This window comes from Salvelinus fontinalis, chromosome 11 (genome assembly GCF_029448725.1).
Source record: "Salvelinus fontinalis isolate EN_2023a chromosome 11, ASM2944872v1, whole genome shotgun sequence".
Lineage (NCBI taxonomy): Eukaryota > Metazoa > Chordata > Actinopteri > Salmoniformes > Salmonidae > Salvelinus > Salvelinus fontinalis.
Window position 1 is genome coordinate 46167586 of NC_074675.1, and position 21805 is coordinate 46189390.

Below are 21805 nucleotides of genomic sequence, written 5' to 3' on the forward strand. Positions count from 1 at the left end.
AAGCCTACCTTTCTACCCCAGAGAGAGATAGTCTACCTTTCCACCCAAGACAGAGTAAGCTGACCTTTCTACCCCAGACAGAGTAGGCCAACCTTTCCACCGCACACAGAGTAGACCTACCTTTCCACCCAAGACAGAGTAAGCCTACCTTTCCACTCCAGACAGAGTAGGCCTACCTTTCTACCCCAGACAGAGTAGACCTACCTTTCCACCCAAGACAGAGTAAGCCAACCTTTCTACCCCAGACAGAGTAGGCCTACCTTTCCACCCCAGACAGAGTAGGCCGACCTTTCTACCCCAGACAGAGTAGGCCGACCTTTCCACCCCAGACAGAGTAGGCCTACCTTTCTACCCCAGACAGAGTAGGCCTACTTTTCCACCCAAGACAGAGTAGGTCTACCTCTCCACCCCAGACAGAGTAGGCCTACCTTTCCACCGCAGACAGAGTAGGCCTACCTTTCCACCCCAGACAGAGTAGACCTACCTTTCCTACCTTTCTACCCCAGACAGACTAGGCCTACCTTTCCACCCCATACAGAGTAGGCCTACCTTTCCACCACACACAGAGTAAGCCTACCTTTCCACCCAAGACAGAGTAAGCTGACCTTTCTACCCCAGACAGAGTAGACCTACCTTTCCACCCAAGACAGAGTAAGCCGACCTTTCCACCTCAGACAGAGTAGGACTACCTTTCCATCCCAGACAGAGTAGGCCTACCTTTCCACCCCAGACAGAGTAGGCCTACCTTTCCACCCCAGACAGAGTGGGCCTACCTTTCCATCCCGGACAGTGTAGGCCTACCTTTCCACCCCAGACAGAGTAGGCCTACCTTTCTACCCCAGACAGAGTAGGCCGACCGACGCAGAAAAATGTACGCTTTAACTGCTGGCTACTCTTCTTCCGTGGCTTCACCAAATGAGAGAACTTCACGTCGTTCCCTAAAAGCTGTCTGGGTTTAAACATCTTCTATTGTACAGAAAGTGAATAGTTTAATCAATAGATAGTGACATAATTAGATTACTTCCTAAGCAAAGCCATTTTTTTTGTCTACTCGGCTATAGAAGGTTGTAGCGCAGCCTCTGAATGTCAAAGAAACAAAGCAATGATACGTATCGGAGTCACATCTTTCCTGGATATTTTACAGCTTGTGTCTAGCATAAAGGATCGACGACCAAAGTGCTGTTATAGAGCACTTTATATAATCAGACCTCTTTCATTTTCTTCAAAATCTTAGCCTAACAAGAGGTAGACTTGTGCTTTTTGCAATTGTCTTTAATTAAAGGTAGGCCTAAGGCATAACCTCTCAGACCCCCTCAATTTGAGTATTGGTTTTAACTTAACAGCCCTTCACTGACATTGGGGTAAGCTATTTAAAGAATGCATGGTGGGTTGAGGAAATGACCGACAAATCTATGGATATAGCAGCCTAATTTTGTCTGTCAAACAGGTAGGCCTACCTCATTTCTTAAATAGGAAGAAATAGGCTCCAACCCAAGGCGCTCTCGTTGTTAGTATAGTCTAATTAAAATTAAGACTGTTGAAATGAATTATGCCTACTCGAATGTGCCTACTTTTAGCACCATGAGCTGTCCATTTCCGATTGATTGTGCCTTGGGTGCTGCTTCAAGTTTCAGCACCACAATGTAAGTTACTCGAATCTGGCTTACTGTGAGGTCGATAACCCTGATAAATAGGCCTACATCATGGGTAAGAAACTTTTTATTTTTAATCAAATCTATTATAGTAGTAGCAAGCTATCAAAGTTGACATCCAGTATTCCTTCTCAAACTGAACAGAACATAGACTATAGGCTAGTCTGTGCACAAGATAGGATTTTTTTGGACTAGGCTTAATAAATAAAAACATTTGGAAGAAGCCTTTGACTCCTCCTGAACTACCACTGTAAGCCTACACAGCACAGCCATTGTTAGGCAGCACACAAAAAAACGTTTTTCATCAGCAAGAGCAGAGCAGGCCGGGGCTCAGGGTTGTAATATCCATCACAGTGTGTAATACAGCCTAGTTTTATTTACACCATCCCAGCAACTATCTTAGAAATATAACTTTGCTCTGTGCTTCTCTGAGCATGCACTTTGTAGCCTATTTGCTATGGATCATGTGATTTAGACCACACTAAATAGTCTATTGGCTCACTTGATATTGCGCAGCCAGCAGAGAATTAGAAATGAGGGATGGCATCAGGCATAGCCTAATAAGCGACAAATTCTAAAATACTGAGAAATATTGAAATTTCATCAATTACAAATTACATGACCCTCCCCTGGAGGAGATTTTACAAAGACTAAACCCTCCCCTTGACTGATGTTGAAAAAGCATGGCCCTCCTCTTGACTGAGGTTGAAAAAGCATGGCCCTCCCCTTGACTGAAGTTGAAAAAGCATGGCCCTCCCCTTGACTGAAGTTGAAAAAGCATGGCCCTCCCCTTGACTGAGGTTGAAAAAGCATGGCCCTCCCCTTGACTGAAGTTGAAAAAGCATGGCCCTCCCCTTGACTGAAGTTGAAAAAGCATGGCCCTCCCATTGACTGAAGTTGAAAAAGCATGACCCTCCCCTTGACTGAAGTTGAAAAAGCATGGCCCTCCCCTTGACTGAAGTTGAAAAAGCATGACCCTCCCCTTGACTGAAGTTGAAAAAGCATGACCCTCCCCTTGACTGAAGTTGAAAAAGCATGACCCTCCCCTTGACTGAAGTTGAAAAGACATGGCCCTCCCCTTGACTGAAGTTGAAAAAGCATGGCCCTCCCCTTGACTGAGGTTGAAAAAGCATGGCCCTCCCATTGACTGAAGTTGAAAAAGCATGGCCCTCCCCTTGACTGAGGTTGAAAAAGCATGGCCCTCCCATTGACTGAAGTTGAAAAAGCATGGCCCTCCCATTGACTGAAGTTGAAAAAGCATGGCCCTCCCCTTGACTGAGGTTGAAAAAGCATGGCCCTCCCATTGACTGAAGTTGAAAAAGCATGGCCCTCCCATTGACTGAAGTTGAAAAAGCATGGCCCTCCCCTTGACTGAGGTTGAAAAAGCATGGCCCTCCCATTGACTGAAGTTGAAAAAGCATGGCCCTCCCCTTGACTGAAGTTGAAAAAGCATGGCCCTCCCCTTGACTGAAGTTGAAAAAGCATGACCCTCCCCCCTGTTCCTCCAGGGACCCATTATGTAAATGTAGAACCATCCCTTAGTGAAACTGATAGTGATGAGAGTGATGATAGTGATAGTGATGATAGTGATGATAGTGATGATAGTGGTGATAGTAATAGTGTCGATAGTGATAGTGATGATAGTGATGATAGTGATGATAGTGATGATAGTGATGCTAGTGATAGTGATGATAGTGATGCTAGTGATAGTGATGATAGTGATAGTGATGGCAGTGGTGATAGTGATGATAGTGATAATGGCGATAGTGGTGATAGTGACAGTGGTGATAGTGATGATAGTGATAGTGGTGACAGTGGTGATAGTGATGATAGTGATAGTGATGATAGTGATAGTGGCAGTGGCAGTGGTGTGATGATGGTGGTAGTGATAGTGATGATGGTGGTAGTGATAGTGATGATGGTGGTAGTGATCTGGATGATAGTTATAATGATAGTGATGGTAGTGATGGTGGTAGTGATAGTGATGATGGTGAAAAGCCATGCTTTCTACAGACGTGTGGATTTAGTGTTTATAGTAACGCCTCGGAAGAACACTCACCAAGTCGGTTGGCAATAAAAAGCAGAAAATGGCCACCCCCTTCTTCTTCACAAATTGCCTGGGCCTTCTGTTTCTTTTACAGAGACAAATCGTTTCACACATTTTGAAATATGCAAATAGAAGTGTTAGCGACGCGGGGCCTGTAGCTGGAGGCCAAGAGGATTGTTGACGACACACGCTTCATTTGTGGCAGCCGTTCAATAGTCTTCTTCCCCTCCTCGACTTCATCTGTACTGATATGAAAGGACTGCAGAGGTGAAAAGCAGATTGCTTACACCTTTACTGTGTTGTCAGGTCAGTTCAGTTGATTGAGACGGGACTATTTTACACTATTCATCTATTTTAGACTATGAGATACTCTTTCCCAGTTTGAGGCTGTGAGTAATTTCTCATCTTCTGACCCTCATCTTGTTTCCATGCTCTCCCTGGCTCCCAAGTCTGCCTCTTGCCTGACATGAACAGCTGTCACTCTATCATAGATACTGGTCATCAATCAAGAACAGCTTTTTTTGACAAACTCCATGGAAATAAGATAGAGATGCAGTCTATGATTCCACTAGAAGATCATTGGGGCAGATATGCTCCAAAGAAAGCATGGATATGATAGTGGGAAAGAGAGTGTTTAATCTACGAGTCTGATAGCATACTATAGAAACTATACAGGCTCTCCATATAGAGGACATGAGTCAGTCATGGGCACGTGATGAGGCAGCACCGCCTGAGAACTTCAAAAACAGTGTCTACCCTCAGCCCAAAAACGTACTGTCCTCTTGGTCTAATGGTCTATGACGTTGGTTGCTCCCGTGGGAGACCCAAGTTCATATCCTGCGGTTTAAACCTACGTATTGCCGTCCACTTTCCAAGGGCCTCCTGATTCTTCCCTCTTATCAACTACATCCAGAGGTACGTGTTATCACTGTCCCCACCATCCCTCTTAATATAAGGTCCCTGGTACTGCGCCAGTCAGCTGAAACCCACTCATGATTAACACAGCCAATTTTATGGCACCAGCAGGCCCTGCAGATAAAGGTACTGGCAGAGAGAGGACGTACCCCATCAAAAAGCCTTATAAAAGCTCTGGTTGGCTTTTTATCTTTTGACCTCTCAGATCCGCCAGCACCGACTGGGAGGGCCCCTCTACTTCCTAAGGGCCCCTCTACTTCCTATTGGCCCCTCTACTTCCTAAGGGCCCCTCTACATCCTAAGGGCCCCTCTACTTCCTAAGGGCCCCTCTACTTCCTAAGGGCCCCTCTACTTCCTAAGGGCCCCTCTACATCCTATTGGCCCCTCTACATCCTATTGGCCCCTCTACATCCTAAGGGCCCCTCTACTTCCTAAGGGCCCCTCTACTTCCTATTGGCCCCTCTACTTCCTAAGGGCCCCTCTACTTCCTAAGGGCCCCTCTACTTCCTAAGGGCCCCTCTACTTCCTAAGGGCCCCTCTACTTCCTATTGGCCACTCTACTTCCTATTGGCCCCTCTACTTCCTAAGGGCCCCTCTACTTCCTAAGGGCCCCTCTACTTCCTAAGGGCCCCTCTACTTCCTAAGGGCCCCTCTACTTCCTATTGGCCCCTCTACTTCCTAAGGGCCCCTCTACTTCCTATTGGCCCCTCTACATCCTAAGGGCCCCTCTACTTCCTAAGAGCCCCTCTACATCCTAAGGGCCCCTCTACTTCCTAAGCCACCCCCCCCCGCCCCCCGGTGGAAGAAAGAGGCTTCTCTCCTAAAAGCCATTGTTGATCGTTGTGATCACATCTCTGATAAAAGTCAAGTGTACCTGGGGTACTTTGTTTTCCCACTGTGCAACCGCCAGCAGAATTACAACTAGACACACGTCTACTGGGAGGAAGAGGAATATGTGGGGTTTGTTTTTGTCGATATTGTTGTTATTTTTCCCCTTCAATCTCTTCGGAGACGCAGGGGTTTTAGTTGATATTAGGAGGTACTGATTGGCTGGGGAAATTGTGCCGAGCGTCCGGCGATGCCGACAGCGGCTGAAGGAGAGGATCATATTTCAAGGTGAAGAGGGTTGGCTGGCGCGGCGGGCTGGCTGCCAGCCTTTTGTTAGGTTTAATTCTGCCTCCTGTCCACTGTTGTTTGGCGGGCGGATTTGTGATTGGCACTGGGATCGGGTTTCTCTACTCTGTCTAACCTGAACAACAAGCATCCTGAGCGGTCATGCATTTGAAAGCTGAACAAACAGAATAAAAATGAATAAATAACTGTGCACACGTATGGGCATGTGCACATTCTTAGCATCCTGGAAGGGGGCAGAAAGGTGCACACACACACGCACAGCACAGGTAGACAGTCAGCAACTTTTCAGCACCTTCTGAGTCCAAGTCTCATGGTACGCACATTACAGACACAGAGACTTTTCTTTTCATTGTTGCGTGACAGTACATGAAAGACTGTCTTACTGAGAGACAGCCACAAGTCATGTGAAAGGACCGGCTGAGTGTGTGTGAAGATAGATCCCCAGAGAGTCATGCCAAGATTGGGCTATCTTTCATAAGTCACCGCTGGTTGGCTCAGTGAGCATTCTCTGGTTGAATATTTCTGACTGTGCATGCTACGGGAACGTTACTTAAAACACAGTGGAATCTCTGAGTAACTCATTGAAAGCTAGAGAGAACCAAAGAGAGAAAAACCAAATATATTGGGATGTGTGCCCAATATTGACAAACTTGATTAGCAGTAGAGCCACGGAGGACCCTTCAACTACAGCAGTTGCCTATGGAAACGGGGATATAGAATAGTGCCCCTTACCTTTGAGATCCAGGTTGCGGGCTCCATTGGAGTGCTGGGTGACGGTGCGTGAGTCGATCTTGAGCGTGTGCACGTTGTTGGCGTCCCGGGAGACCACCACGTTGTGCCACTGGTTGTCGTTGAGCGGCTTGTCCGAGTTGCCCTTCATCAGCGACGGACCGTTACCAAGGTCAAAGACGTAATGGACGTAGCTATAAACACAGGTCGTAAGAGACTTTCAGTAAATGACTGTAGGTGTGTGTGTACGTGTGTGTGTGTACGTGTGTGTAACACCTCATCCATCACATTCAGTCAGTGTGACCAAAGCAAAATCAAAATGTCACCCACAGAACAAAGTTCTTTGAAATAAGTGTAAACCAGAGAGAGACAGGTCTCGCCAAGCATGCTGAAGAATTGGTGTTTGGCTCTTTTGAAAAATGTTCCTGGCTCTTTAGAAAAAAGTTGTGTTTGGAACAACTCCATGGCGATGCCATGCAGTCCTTTCAGTATAGTTAAGGATGTTCAATGGAGGAGCCCGGAGTTCAAGGTGACAGGGTGAGTCAGTCCAACCCGTAACAGTATCCTTTCACTCAGCCTCCAGCAGTAGATGGCCCTACCTCACACTCAGTAATATACAGCTTCTCAGAAATGATATACTGTGAAATGTAAATAACTCATTTTTCCTCTGAGACACTCTGAAAGAAACTTTTCCCTCCTGTTTTGCCCCGAGGCGGACACGGTGGCATAGCTTGTTCATGCGCAAAATGATTTGCTTTTGTGTCGTCTGGTGATGACTGGTTTGCCTGAGCAATGTTTATCGAATGTGTTTATTCCTGCTTTGCCTTGTCTTTGTGTCTGCTGAAAGAGACGTTTGGTCTCCTTTGTGTCGTAACAATACCAGGCGGGGAGGAAGAGGAGAAGGGAGATACATGCAACATAACAAGGATTTTTCATACATGCCGTAAGAATGGATGAATAGGCTGGCGACAGCAGGGAATCTAACACACCAATCAGAGCAGTGCTATTTCAGGGTTCCTTTTCTTCAAAGCCTTCATTCAGAGTTTTAACATGTACATTACAATTTTAAGGCCAATTAAATAGCTTTCGTTTAGTCTGTTTACATCTATGGGGCATACGGATTGTGTGTACAGCTGGATGGACGTCTGGTCTTTACAATGAAGAAAGTGGAATATTTTCTACAACTTCTATTTCCTCCCCATAATTATAGCCTGTTCTGGCCATTCATGGAGCTATAAACCAAAGTGATTATTAACGCTCCCGGAGAAATAGAGGGAAATGACTCCAACCAGCTCTGATTCACAGTACCGTATTACCCAAACTCCCTTCTCTATCTGTGGAACGGATGTAGGACTTTATCATTTTCACCTCATCTACATCTTACAATATTTTCATGCAAATAATTGTTTTATGCTTTATTGTGTGATTAAGATGTGCCACACTTGGAATGGTAGGCCATGTGGGAAGAATAATCTAAACTTCACCACATTTCATTTTTCAGGGTAACCTCATGTCATGTCCTTATCAGTAAGGACCAATCAAACGTCCAGACTCACCCTTTGACCAGCTCCACGACGATGAAGTCGCTGCCGTCCCCCGAGTTGAAGAGCAACAGGCCGTCCGACGTGGTGGTCTTAAACTGGAAGAAGAGGTGCATAGAGGCGTAGGCCTGCAAAGTAGCCAACGCCAGGTAGCTCGCTTTCGTTCGAAACGTCACCGGATCGGCGATGATGTGGCGCATGCCGAAGCGGGCGTTGAGTTCACAGTAGGAGATGTCGCCATTCTTGCACTGGTCCAGGTAAGGCACACCGTTGACCGTCAGGCCCTGGAGGTGACCGATGAAGTTGGAGGGCACCACGGAGATGAAGCGGCGCTCGGTCATGATGCCCGTCTCAATGTTGTGGAACTCCAGACGGGTGTGGGCGCCTGTCATTTGGCCTGAAGGTGGAAGGAGGACATGGGAATATGTTGGGATTATAGGCCTGACTTCCTCCTCATTTTCCTAACCATGTGGCCTGATCAGGACAAGCTTTAGGCCCAGGTAATGATATGTATACGGATGGAATATGTGGGTCACATGCCTTGATGATGTTATGGCTTCCTAGTAATGAACAGTAATGAGCTTTGCCAAGCGGCTTATTACAAATACCCCCATCCTAAACATGGTCATCCCCAGAGGACTTCTCTGGGCGGTTTGTGACCACCACAAACTGATTCAAACTGACACTGGCAACTTAAGGAATGACTTCACAGGGTCATTTTTAGCCCCATGCCTCATCATATAACCTCTCTCTTGCATTCCTCTCACCTCTCACCCCCTCCATCCGTCCATTCTACCCAACAGGGGGTAGTGGCAGACAGTGGAGAGTGGACACTGACCTTCTACCGTCACATTGTCCACAGAGAGCTGGAGGTTCTTTCCTCTGCGCACCACTTTCACCGTGTGCCACTCGTTGTCGTTGAGCTTCTGTCCGGCGAAGACCGTCTCGGGTCCTTTACCTGGAGGGAGAGAGCTCGAGTCACCTACCCATCAGAAAGGGTGTGGCACACTGTAGCAGCCACTCTCAGCGACTCAAGTCCTCAGAGGAGATACTGTACACGGCTTACGGAGAAAACCTGCACGTTTATCCCACACAAACACACACAGTTTTCACACAAATAAGACATGTGTTACAGTACAGTCACACACACACACACACACACACACACACACACACACACACACACACACACACACACACACACACACACACACACACACACACACACACACACATAAACATAAAGTAGTATTGTACTAGAAGGCATACTGTTACTGTCATGTCATGTCTGTCATGTCTTCCATGTCTTCCATGTCTGTCATGTCTTCCATGTCTGTCATGTTTGCCATGTCTGTGTAACAGTATAACTTTAAACCGTCCCCTCGCCCCGACACAGGCGCGAACCAGGGACCCTCTGCACACATCAACAACGGTCGCCCACAAAGCATCGTTACCCATCGCTCCACAAAGGCCACGGCCCTTGCAGAGCAAGGGGAAACCCTACTTCAGGTCTCAGAGCAAGTGGCGTAACCGATTGAAATGCTACTAGCGCGTACCCGCTAACTAGCTAGCCATTTCACATCCGTTACACTCACCCCCCTTTCAACCTCCTCCTTTTCCGCAGCAACCAGTGATCCGGGTCAACAGCATCAATTTAACAGTATAACTTTAAACCGTCCCCTCGCCCCGACCCGGGCGCGAACCAGGGACCCTCTGCACACATCAACAACAGTCACCCATGAAGCGTCGTTACCCATCGCTCCACAAAAGCCATGGCTCTTGCAGAGCAAGGGGAAACCCTACTTCAGGTCTCAGAGCAAGTGACGTAACCGATTGAAATGCTATTAGCGCGTACCCGCTAACTAGCTAGCCATTTCACATCCTTTACATCTGTCACATAAAAACCTCTAACCCAGGAAGAAAGACTCATAAACAGACCACCCACCTAAACAGACAACCCAGAATCATACAGTAACAGCAGGATGCCATCAAAGACAAAGCTGGAGGGAAGCTAGGTGTTGCAGTGCTTCTTATTGAACCAGCCTTTCTTGGTAAAGTGAGGATATGGTCATGGACAGCAGAGATGAGAGGTAGAACTATTTATAGCTATCGCCTGTAGGACTAGTGGAGCTGTGTAATTGCCATATGAGTCTTTGCCAGATTGAGTAGAGTAAGTGTAGATCAGACTGAGGATGAGGTGGCTCAGCTGCATTGAATCCCCATCTCCCCTCATCTCACTACCCCTCTAGTATAATACTACTCACTCCACCTCTCCCCTCATCTCACTTCCCCTCTCTTCTCACTACTCCTCCCCTCTCCTCTCACTACCCCTCTCTTCTCACTACCCCTCTAGTATAACACTACTCACTCCCCATCTCCCCTCATCTCACTACCCCTCTAGTATAATACTACTCACTCCACCTCTCCCCTCCTCTCACTACCCCTCTAGTATAATACTACTCACTACCCCTCTCTTCTCACTACCCCTCTCCTCTCCTCTCTTCTTTTCTCTTCTCCTCTCCTCTCACTACCCCTCTCCTCTCTTCTCTTCTCACTACCCCTCTCCTCTCCTCTCCTCTCACTACCCCTCTCTTCTCACTACCCCTCTCCTCTCCTCTCTTCTTTTCTCTTCTCCTCTCCTCTCACAACCCCTCTCTTCTCACTACCCCTCTCCTCTCCTCTCACTACCCCTCTCTTCTCACTACCCCTCTCCTCTCTTCTTTTCTCTTCTCCTCTCCTCTCACTACCCCTCTCTTCTCACTACCCCTCTCCTCTCACTACCCCTCTCTTCTCACTACCCCTCTCCTCTCTTCTCACTACCCCTCTCCTCTCTTCTCACTACCCCTCTCCTCTCCTCTCTTCTTTTCTCTTCTCCTCTCCTCTCACTACCCCTCTCTTCTCACTACCCCTCTCCTCTCCTCTTACTACCCCTCTCTTCTCACTACCCCTCTCCTCTCTTCTCACTACCCCTCTCCTCTCCTCTCTTCTTTTCTCTTTTCCTCTCCTCTCACTACCCCTCTCTTCTCACTACCCCTCTCCTCTCACTACCCCTCTCTTCTCACTACCCCTCTCCTCTCTTCTCACTACCCCTCTCCTCTCTTCTTTTCTCTTCTCCTCTCCTCTCACTACCCCTCTCTTCTCACTACCCCTCTCCTCTCACTACCCCTCTCTTCTCACTACCCCTCTCCTCTCCTCTCTTCTTTTCTCTTCTCCTCTCCTCTCACTACCCCTCTCTTCTCACTACCCCTCTCCTCTCCTCTCACTACCCCTCTCTTCTCACTACCCCTCTCCTCTCTTCTCACTCCCCCTCTCCTCTTCTCTCACTACCCCTCTCCTCTCACTACCCCTCTCTTCTCACTCCCCCTCTCCTCTCCTCTCTTCTTTTCTCTTCTCCTCTCCTCTCGCTACCCCTCTCTTCTCCTCTCACTACCCCTCTCTTCTCACTCCCCCTCTCCTCTCCTCTCTTCTTTTCTCTTCTCCTCTCCTCTCACTACCCCTCTCCTCTCTTCTCACTATCCCTCTCTTCTCACTACCCCTCTCCTCTCTTCTCACTCCACTTCTCCTCTCTTCTCACTACCCCTCTCCTCTCCTCTCACTACCCCTCTCTTCTCACTACCCCTCTCCTCTCTTCTCACTCCCCCTCTCCTCTAATCTCACTACCCCTCTAGTATAATACTACTCACTCCACCTCTCCCGTCATCTCACTTCCCCTCTCCTCTCACTACCCCTCTCCTCTCCTCTCACTACCCCTCTCTTCTCACTACCCCTCTCCTCTCTTCTTTTCTCTTCTCCTCTCTTCTCACTACCCCTCTCCTCTCTTCTCACTACCCCTCTCCTCTCTTCTTTTCTTTTCTCTTCTCCTCTCCTCTCACTACCCCTCTCTTCTCACTACCCCTCTCTTCTCCTCTCACTACCCCTCTCCTCTCCTCTCTTCTCTTCTCCTCTCCTCTCACTCCCCCTCCTCTCCTCTCCACTCCTCCTCTCCTCATACTCCCCTTCTCATCTCACTCCTCTTCTCCTCTCACTCCCCCTCTCTTCTACTCTCACTCCCCCTCTCCTATTCTCTTACTCCCCCTCTCCTATTCTCTTACTCCCTCCCTCCTCTCCTCTCACTCCCCCTCTCTTCTCCTCTCACTCCCCCTCTCCGATTCTCTTGCTCACCCTCTCATCTTACTCCCCCTCTCCTCTCCTCTCCTCTTACTCCATCCCTCCTCTCCTCTCACCCCTCCTCTCCTCTCACCCACCCTCTCCTCTCCTCTTACTCCATCCCTCCTCTCCTCTCACCCCTCCTCTCCTCTCACTCCCTCCCTCCTCTCCTCTTACTCCCTCCCTCCCTCCTCTCCTCTCCTCTTGCCACCGTCCACTGGCACAGGAGATGTCAGTTTGATGCACCAACATATGGCGGTGGGAGAAATGATTATTAAAGACGTATTTACTGTCGTGGCTTCTTTCCTCTCTCTCGCTCACCAATTGGGCCCAGCACTATTTATAGTTTTTCCAATGACACGGACCAATTATATCAAGTGTAGCAGGGAATGAGTGAGTGAGTGACAGAGTAAAATAGTGATGGTTATTGATGAAGTCAGCAGAACTGAATCAGTCTGTCCTTGAGGTGTATTATGCTTATTATGCTTTGGATGAGCGATGTCATGACGACGGCTAATTGTGCTAGCGCTAACAGTTGTAGCGAAGGGCTCTATGTTTACACATTCAAAGCAGGATAATTCCTTTTACTAAAAGGGCAATACATTAAAAACTAACCAACAGGAAGAGGAAATTAAATAATTAGACTACGCATTACAGTAGCAAAGCCTAAGAGGCTGAAACAAAAGGTTAACCCTGACGACAGGCAACTCGCAGTATTTCATGATGGCAATCACCGAGGCAAAGAGAACAGTGATTAGTAGGGAAAATAATGGGTCTGTAAACAAAGTCATAATGAGGGATTCTTCCACTCCACTGCCTGGTGGAACCAGCCCTGAAATAGTACAGTGCCCCGAGGAAGCCAGTCACTTCCATTGAAGACCTACTGCAGGCTACTGTACGATGTCCTGACTACCACTGTGAAACAACTGGTTAAAGGGCACATTTGGTATGGTTGGAAAACAACAAAACAAGCAGTGGCCATCCAACACTGTTAAGGCCTGATGTTTTGTTTATGCAAGAAGAAAATCCAATATTACAAATCTGTCTGTTTATTTTTGCGACTGGCGATGCGTGGTGGCTGCAGGTGCCTGGTGGATAATGGAGTGTGGCTTGGTGGAATGAGATTGTCCCCCCCAGTTGTGTGTGAAATGATTTAGTTTTGAGGAAAAAAAGGGTTTTATCAATTGATAGCCCATATGCGCAAACACACACGACCCGCGCATACACGCACGCACACACACACACACACAAACAGGATAACCGTTTTCCCATTAACTGTTGTTACCTTTCTCCCTGGCTTTTTGTCTGAAGCCACGAAATTGGATAGAGAGACGTTTAATCACACTATTTGAAAAGTAAATATGAGGGAAAGTCCCCTACTGCAGAGAGAACAGGAGAACGAGTTTAAGATAAACTGCTTGAGAGAGAGCTTATGAACGAGAGAACGGGAGAGAGAGAGTGAGAACGAAGGGACAATAGATTTTGATGTACCACTGGAACACTGTCGAAGCCTGCAGAACAGGCATAATTCATGGAAAATTGTTCCTCTGGGATATAGTCCATGTGCTATTTATCTGCCCCAGCCACAAGAGGCCAGAAGGGGCTAACACTAAGGAGCATAAGAGGCCAGAAGAGCGCATGGGGCTAACGCTAAGGAGCACAGAGGACACATCAGGCCAAAACAGCAGGCCATAACAATAAAGGTCTCATCGTGCCTGCTACCCTGGGAGAACACCAGAAATAGGTTTGGGGGCAGATAACAATGCAATGGGTCATATTAGTGTAACAGTATAACTTTACGTCGTCCCCTCGCCCCGACACGGGCGCGAACCAGGGACCCTCTGCACACATCAACAACAGTCACCCACGAAGCAGCGTTACCCATCGCTCCACAAAAGCCGCGGCTGTCACGACTTCTACCGAAGATAGCCCCTCTCCCGATTTGGGCGGCGCTCGGCGCTCGGCGTCGCCGGTTTACTAGCCGCCACCAATCCCTTTTTCCTTTTCTGTTTTTTTTGTCTGTGTTCATTTTCACACCTGGTTTCAATTGCGTTTATTTCTGTGTGTATATAGGGTACTTGTTTCCTGCCTTATTTCGTGCGGGATTAAGCTTGTGGGTGTTTTGCGCTCATTGATCGTTGATATTTCTTGTTCTCGTATTTACGCACGTGTAGTTTATTTTTCGGAACTGAGTTTGTTCCGTTTTTGTTTTCACTGATCTGCTCTATGAACTGTGAGACCTTATATAGAGGGATCTGTGCCATTTTTGTATTGGTGGACTATATATATATTGAACACGCTTCTCAGTATCCCTGCTCTCCTGCGCCTGACTCCTACACCTCTCACCGAGACGCACCTTATCACAGCGGCCCTTGCAGAGCAAGGGGCAACCCTACTTAATGTCTCAGAGCAAGTGACGTAACTGATTGAAATGCTACTAGCGCGTACCCGCTAACTAGCTAGCCATTTCACATCCGTTACACTCACCCCCCTTTCAACCTCCTCCTTTTCCGCAGCAACCAGTGATCCGGGTCAACAGCATCAATGTAACAGTATAACTTTAAACCGTCCACTCGCCCCGACACGGGCGCGAACCAGGGACCCTCTGCACACATCAACAACGGTCGCCCACGAAGCATCGTTACCCATCGCTCCACAAAGGCCACGGCCCTTGCAGAGCAAGGGGCAACCCTACTTAATGTCTCAGAGCAAGTGACGTAACTGATTGAAATGCTACTAGCGCGTACCCGCTAACTAGCTAGCCATTTCACATCCATTACATTAGCTTGAAGCTAATACACAGTAAGCCTACTGTAGCTAGCTAGAGGCTAATGGGTTATCCAATGCCCCATTAGCTTGGAACTAATGCACTGTAAAAGCATGCAGCGCTACTGCAGCTATCTAGCAGCTAATGGGTACTTCAATCCCCATAATGCTATGGCTCTACCACATGCTGCTTACCCAACTGACAGGCTGATTGGGCTAAAGTAGCTAGCTAGCTAATAACTAATGGGCAATTCAATCCACATATTGCTATTGCTCTACTACCTATACGCCTAACTGGCAGGCTGCTTAATGCTGACGTTTGACCATCTTTTAATGCCCAGGTAATGAAGACAGCAAACAGGCTAGGGGAAGAGGGCTTAGTGCTAAATGAGGCTGTAAACCTCATTGCTGCCGTGTCAGCCAGCCTCACTCATCTCCGTAGAAACAAGGCAAATCGTTAATAAGAGCAGTGGTATTAAAATGGAATTAATTTTAATAGCGAATCCACTTTCTCTTTTTGTCGCTCTCCCTTTGTCACCGAGATCAATGAGAGAACGACCTCTGATCGTATAAACAGAGGAGGTCATTCTCTCACTTGTTCTCTCATTCATTCTCTGTTCTCTCACTTTTCCTCACATTAATTCTCTATCTATCTCACACTACATCACTCCCTTCCCCAAATTGTCTGTCCTCAAGGTGGACGGTATAAAGTTTGGTGTTTTGGTCGGTATTTGAAGCTCCTGTTTTAGCCATCTGGTTTAATGTGGATGTAATTTACTGTGTGGAGGACCCGTCGGCAGGATGGATGAGATGTGTTACATTCACAAGCTTTTTCCCAATTAACAATAGTCGATTAATCAATTATCACAGTCTTTCTATGTAAATACCGTTGATTAATGCACACTAATCGATGAATGCACCCATTTCATCAGCGGCTACGTATTGCAGTGCAGTGCATCACTCCCACAAGTTACCTCAGGGTTAAGAGACTGGCGAGGAGAAGGAAAGCTCTTCATTTTGGCTCGACCACTAGGGCACGGAGAGATGGGTGTACTTTGACCAACTCAACTGGACCCAGAGCCACAGTTTCAGACCCAACACATAGAACCATTTGTCAGCCACAACACCTTTGAGACAGTGGAACTGAGAGTCTCTACACAGATCTACACAGAACCAGCGTCTCCTCTAAGTCTCAGTGTCGTCGCACAAGAGATGAGATGATAAACTAGGCTGTCGCGTGGCACGGCCACTGCTAATCACGCACAGGAGGCACCATGGCATCGCTAACCGAGAGGAATCCTGACATGGCTGGGAGTCTAATTGGGCCGCAGCAAAGCATTGTGGGCCGCCTCGGGGAGCAACAACCAGCCTCCAAGAGAAAGAGAGTTCAGGACCTATCAGCGCTGCAAGAAGACAGGGCCACGCCCTCAGGGGCTGCGGCGCGATAGTGTCACTATTACTAGACGCCAAAAGCGCGTCATGACTCCTTGGGGTGAGAGTCAAATGTGTTCCATGGGGTCGCTGAAGCATGTGTACATTATGGAGCCGAAGTTCAGAGGGCACTGCAGGGGATGTAAGTCTGTGTCACTGAGTCAAGAGGTTGGAGGGTCACGTCTTTGATATTATGTTTAACCATTGAGACGCTGTCTACTGCTTTGCATGGCAGAGACTCCATGGTTTGAGGCAGTTCTGAAGCTATTTTGTTTTCATGTATGGTTTTTATACCGCACAGGCAATAATAGATTTTATGCTAGACAATCAATTATAACTTTTGAAATGTGATGGATTCATACATTTTTTTAAACGATTACATAAACATATAAGGAGACATTTTGGTGATCCCAGTCTGTTTCCACTGCTTAACAAAGCAACTAGAGGTTATACGTCTTTCTAATTGCCTATTTCATCCTTTCAAACTTTCATCTTTATAGTTAGTAGAGTATAGCCTACAGTAGCCCATAGAGGTTGCCTGACTCAAAATCCATACAAGAGGGAACAATAATGAGGACCTAGCCGGATGTTGAGGTGGCGATTCAGCAGTACAGACCCGCGTGGCCTCGCAGGGAGAAAAACAGCATTGGGCCTGCATCCACTAATTAAAATGGGCTTCAGACAAATTCTCCCTCCTCTTTTCCCTCTCCCTCTTTATTCCCTCATTCTCTCCGTTCTCAGCTCAGCAGCCCCCCTTTGAGGATGGAGGGAGGATGCCGATGCTCAGGACCCGTTGCACAGTCAGTGTGTGTGTGTGTGTGTGTGTGTGTGTGTGTGTGTGTGTGTGTGTGTGTGTGTGTGTGTGTGTGTGTGTGTGTGTGTGTGTGTGTGTGTGTGTGTGTGTGTGTGAGAGAGAGAGAGAGAGAAAAACAAAGACAGATAGAGAGAGAGAAAAAGAAAGAAAGAGATAAAGAGAGAGACAGAAAGAGAGAAAGACAGAAACAGAAAGAGAGAGAGAGGAAGCGAGCGAGAGAGAGAGAGAGAGAGAGGGGCAGATGAGTGTAGATCCTGGATGACAGCTATGGATTTTGATCCTGTGTTTTCAGCGCAGTGTTAATATCTGCTGACTGGGGGTGATCCTTATAGCCAAGGCACGGTGAGGTATCAAATGATAGAGGAGGGGAGGAGAGAGACTAGCTAATGCAACTCTCCATCTATAGGTGTCTGCTTTACTCCCGAGATAGACAGGTGGCGTGATCAAAGTGGAGAGGAGGGTGTGTGTGTGTGTGTGTGTGTGTGTGTGTGTGTGTGTGTGTGTGTGTGTGTGTGTGTGTGTGTGTGTGTGTGTGTGTGTGTGTGTGTGTGTGTGTGTGTGTGTGTGTGTGTGTGTGTGTGTGTGTGTGTAGATGCAGAGTTATTTTTCATGGATCTTACAGTAAGATACTGGTTCCCTGCAATATCTCCATCTGAAAATAATAACACTGTACTGCAAATATTGGATGAGAAAACACCTTCAAAAAATGAACACACATGCACCTTTTATCACTTCTCTCTCCATCTATCTCACTTTAACACACACACACACAGTCAGAGCTTGACCACATAGTCCACAAACAGTGTAGATACGGAGGCCACTTTGCCACCACTGAAAAGCCACCCCAGGGACCAAGCGCCACACAGTAGACTGGGTTGAAGAGGCTAACAGGAAGCAGCCTGTCAACAGCATTATGCTAAAGTGCCTTCAGTGACTTCAGTTATAGGTCTGTGTACTGTACTGTAGGTGTGTACATGCACTCACTGTACCTTAGTCTGCGACTGGGTGTATGCCTGCTGGGTGTACATGTGTTGTGTAGGTACCCACACAAACAAATACTACAGTTTACTATAGAATACTACTGTACTTACTATATAATTCTGTAGTAAACTGTAATACACTATACTCCACACTGTAGTATCCCTTGATCATGTGTAGTACTTGCTATAGAATGTTGTAGTATACTGTAGAATACTATACTAAATACTACAGTAATATACACAAGAAAACACCGTCGTAAATTGTACAGAAATGTCTGCAAAAACACTACAGTCCGCAAAAACACAACTTTTTAAAACTATAGTAAATAGTATAGTATCTCATTTGCATATTACCTGCCCATTCTCTTCCCTCATATCCCAATTTGTGCCACCCATAAGTGAGAAACCTAGATGACAAGTATACACCATATATTTTGTTCCCTACAGGTTATAGAAAAGCGCTGAATAATAAAAGAAAACACTTAAAAAAACAATACAGTAATTTACTATAGCATATACTGTAGTACACTTTTTTAACTACATATTTTATACTATAGTACATTGGAAATAGTACAGTACACTACAGTAAAATAAAACTACAGTGAATACTACAGTATTCATACCATAGTATACACCCTTTTTTATGTGGGAGACTGAGTGCCAGTCTGCTTTCTGACAGTTTGACACAGGCTGTGCCCTAAAAAGGCCTTCTCTGACATTGCATGGTCTCATGCTGTGTACAGAGACACTAACACGTGGGCTGTGGTTGTGAGGCCAGTTGGACGTACTGCCAAATTCTCTAAAACGATGTTGAAGGTTGAGCATGGTAGAGAAATTAACATTAAATCCTCTGGCAACAGCTCCTGTGGACAATCCTGCAGATAGCATTCCAATTGCACGCTCCCTCAAAACTTGAGACAACTGTAGCATTGTGCTGCGTGACAAAACTGCACATTTTAGAGTGGCCTTTTATTGTTCCCAGCACAAGGTGCACCTGTGTATTGATCGTGCTGTTTAATCATCTTCTTGAAATGCCACACCTGTCAGGCGGATTAATTATATTGGCAAAGGAGAAATGCTATCTAACAAGGATTTAAACACCTTTTTGCACAGAATTTGAGAGAAATAAAAATTGTGTGCGAATGAAACATTTCTGGGATCTTTTATTTCAGTTCATGAAACATGCTAACAAAACTTTACATGTTGTGTTTATATTTTGGTTCCGTATAAATAGAATGATAATTGTAATTCTATTCTATTGGGTAGACAGGGAGTGAGAGAGATGACGGGAGAAGAGAATGGTAAAGTGTGAGAAAAAGGAATATAGAGAAAGAGGAAGACAGTGAAAGAGGAAGACAGTGAAAGAGGAAGACAGTGAAAGAGGAAGAGAGAGAAAGAGGAAGAGAGAGAAAGAGAAAGAGAGAGAAAGAGGAAGAGAGAGAAAGAGGAAGAGAGAGAAAGAGGAAGAGAGAGAAAGAGGAAGACAGTGAAAGAGGAAGAGAGAGAAAGAGGAAGAGAGAGAAAGAGGAAGACAGTGAAAGAGGAAGAGAGAGAAAGAGGAAGAGAGAGAAAGAGGAAGAGAGAGAAAGAGGAAGAGAGAGAAAGAGGAAGAGAGAGAAAGAGGAAGAGAGAGAAAGAGGAAGACAGTGAAAGAGGAAGACAGTGAAAGAGGAAGAGAGAGAAAGAGGAAGAGAGAGAAAGAGGAAGACAGTGAAAGAGGAAGAGAGAGAAAGAGGAAGAGAGAGAAAGAGGAAGAGAGAGAAAGAGGAAGAGAGAGAAAGAGGAAGACAGTGAAAGAGGAAGAGAGAGAAAGAGGAAGAGAGAGAAAGAGGAAGAGAGAGAAAGGTATGAATGCAGGAGGTGGTTACCAGGTGTCACGGATCCCTCCGGAACTGTGTCATGACGCACACCTGGTCCCCATTTCCCTGATTCTAATGGTTTAAATGTGCCCTTTGTTTCACCATTGGGCTGTCGTTTATTGTTCCAATGTCCGTTGGTCGTGTGAGTTCCTGTGCTGTGTTGTTCTGGCTTTCGTGCTGCATGTATTGGGCACATGATTACGGGTCTTGTCCCGTGTAGAGTCATTGTGTGCATGTATGTTACGGGTCTTGTCCCGTGTAGAGTCATTGTGTGTGTGTGTATGTTACGGGTCTTGTCCCGTGTAGAGTCATTGTGTGTGCGTGTATGTTACGGGTCTCGCCCCGGTGGAATTATTCAAGGTACTTTTGTTTGGGTTTCAACCCTGTGTTTTGTATACGTGTTTGTTTGCTCTTCGATCCCTGTGTCTTTACACGGCACGCTGTAATTTGGGTAAATAAGTAAAAAACTATTACGTATTCCTGCGCCTGTCTCCCGATCCCTTTATACCGATGTGACACCAAATCCCTGGCACAGAGAGGAAGACTCAGTCAGAGATGTCGATTCAGCAATACGGCTTTTCCTACAGACTGCTCCACACCCAGGATGTGGCATGGGAAAACACTCCACGGGGTAGCTCACAGGCTCATGCATGTGTGTGTGTGTGTGTGGGGCGGGGGGGGGGGGGGTGTACAATTGGTTACATGAGTGTTTATGCAAGTGTGTGTGTGTGTGTGTGTGTGTGTGTGTGTGTGTGTGTGTGTGTGTGTGTGTGTGTGTGTGTGTGTGTGTGTGTGTGTGTAGCGTAAAGCCACCAGTCTCTGTGCCATCCCTGTGCCCCCGCTCTTCTCTGCCATCTGTTCTCTCTGGCATCCTTCCCATGTTGTTTGTGAAGGAGGAGGACCATCCCTCCATCCGCTTCTGTCTTTCTCATCACTCTCTCACATAGTCATCCTGAGCAGTGCCAACTACTCATCCCTCCCTCCCTCTCTAACCTCATGCAAGACTCTCGAATAACTGTTTTTGCTCATGACTTCTCCACAGTCTTTTGGCTTGAACACATTTGAAACTTGTGTTCTACTCTGCCCCTGATATTGTCCATATATGATCAGTATGTTTGATTAGTCTATACATTGCTTGGAATGCAATGGCTTTAGACACTGCTACACTCTGCCGTGCCACCTGCCCTCACGTCACTGATGTCTCATGTTCCTATGATTCTATGCCTTTGCCCCCCTGAGGGTTACTGTGCCAGCCTGCTATGGAGCAGATAGGTCAATTCAGGATGGCATCAAACCAGCTGACACAACGGGCAACCACACCAACTGGGGGCATAAGCAGGGCAGGCCACACCAACTGGGAGGATAAGCAGGGCAGGCCACACCAACTGGGGGCATAAGCAGGGCAGGCCACACCAACTGGGGTCATAAGCAGGGCAGGCCACACCAACTGGGAGGATAAGCAGGGCAGGCCACACCAACTGGGAGGATAAGCAGGCAGGGTAGGACAGAACAGATTATGGTACTACTAACAACCACCATGTGGGCATCAGTCATGGGCTATAGTAGAATGTCATGGAGTGTGTGGTTAATGATGCCAACATACATAGAGGTCAATATAGATGGACAGACAGGAACTAACATGACTGTCAAGAGGTAAATATAGATGGACAGGCAGGAACTAACATGACTGTCAATAGGTAAATATAGATGGACAGGCAGGAACTAACATGACTGTCAAGAGGTAAATATAGATGGACAGGCAGGAACTAACATGACTGTCAAGAGGTAAAT

At 46.9% G+C, this 21805-nt stretch overlaps 1 protein-coding gene across 13 annotated transcripts in view; it reads right to left on the reverse strand.

The window, feature by feature from the left end:
- LOC129865839 (neurexin-2-like) overlaps nucleotides 1-21805 on the reverse strand; it is a 1012026-nt gene that overhangs the window by 504464 nt on the left and 485757 nt on the right. For all 13 annotated transcript variants that reach the window (XM_055938878.1, XM_055938873.1, XM_055938874.1 and 10 more), the window contains 3 exons: nucleotides 8857-8976; nucleotides 8034-8415; nucleotides 6481-6671 (listed from right to left, as the gene is read on the reverse strand). In XM_055938878.1, the coding sequence (XP_055794853.1) occupies nucleotides 6481-6671; nucleotides 8034-8415; nucleotides 8857-8976 (693 nt within the window). The remainder of the gene's footprint in view (nucleotides 1-6480; nucleotides 6672-8033; nucleotides 8416-8856; nucleotides 8977-21805) is intronic.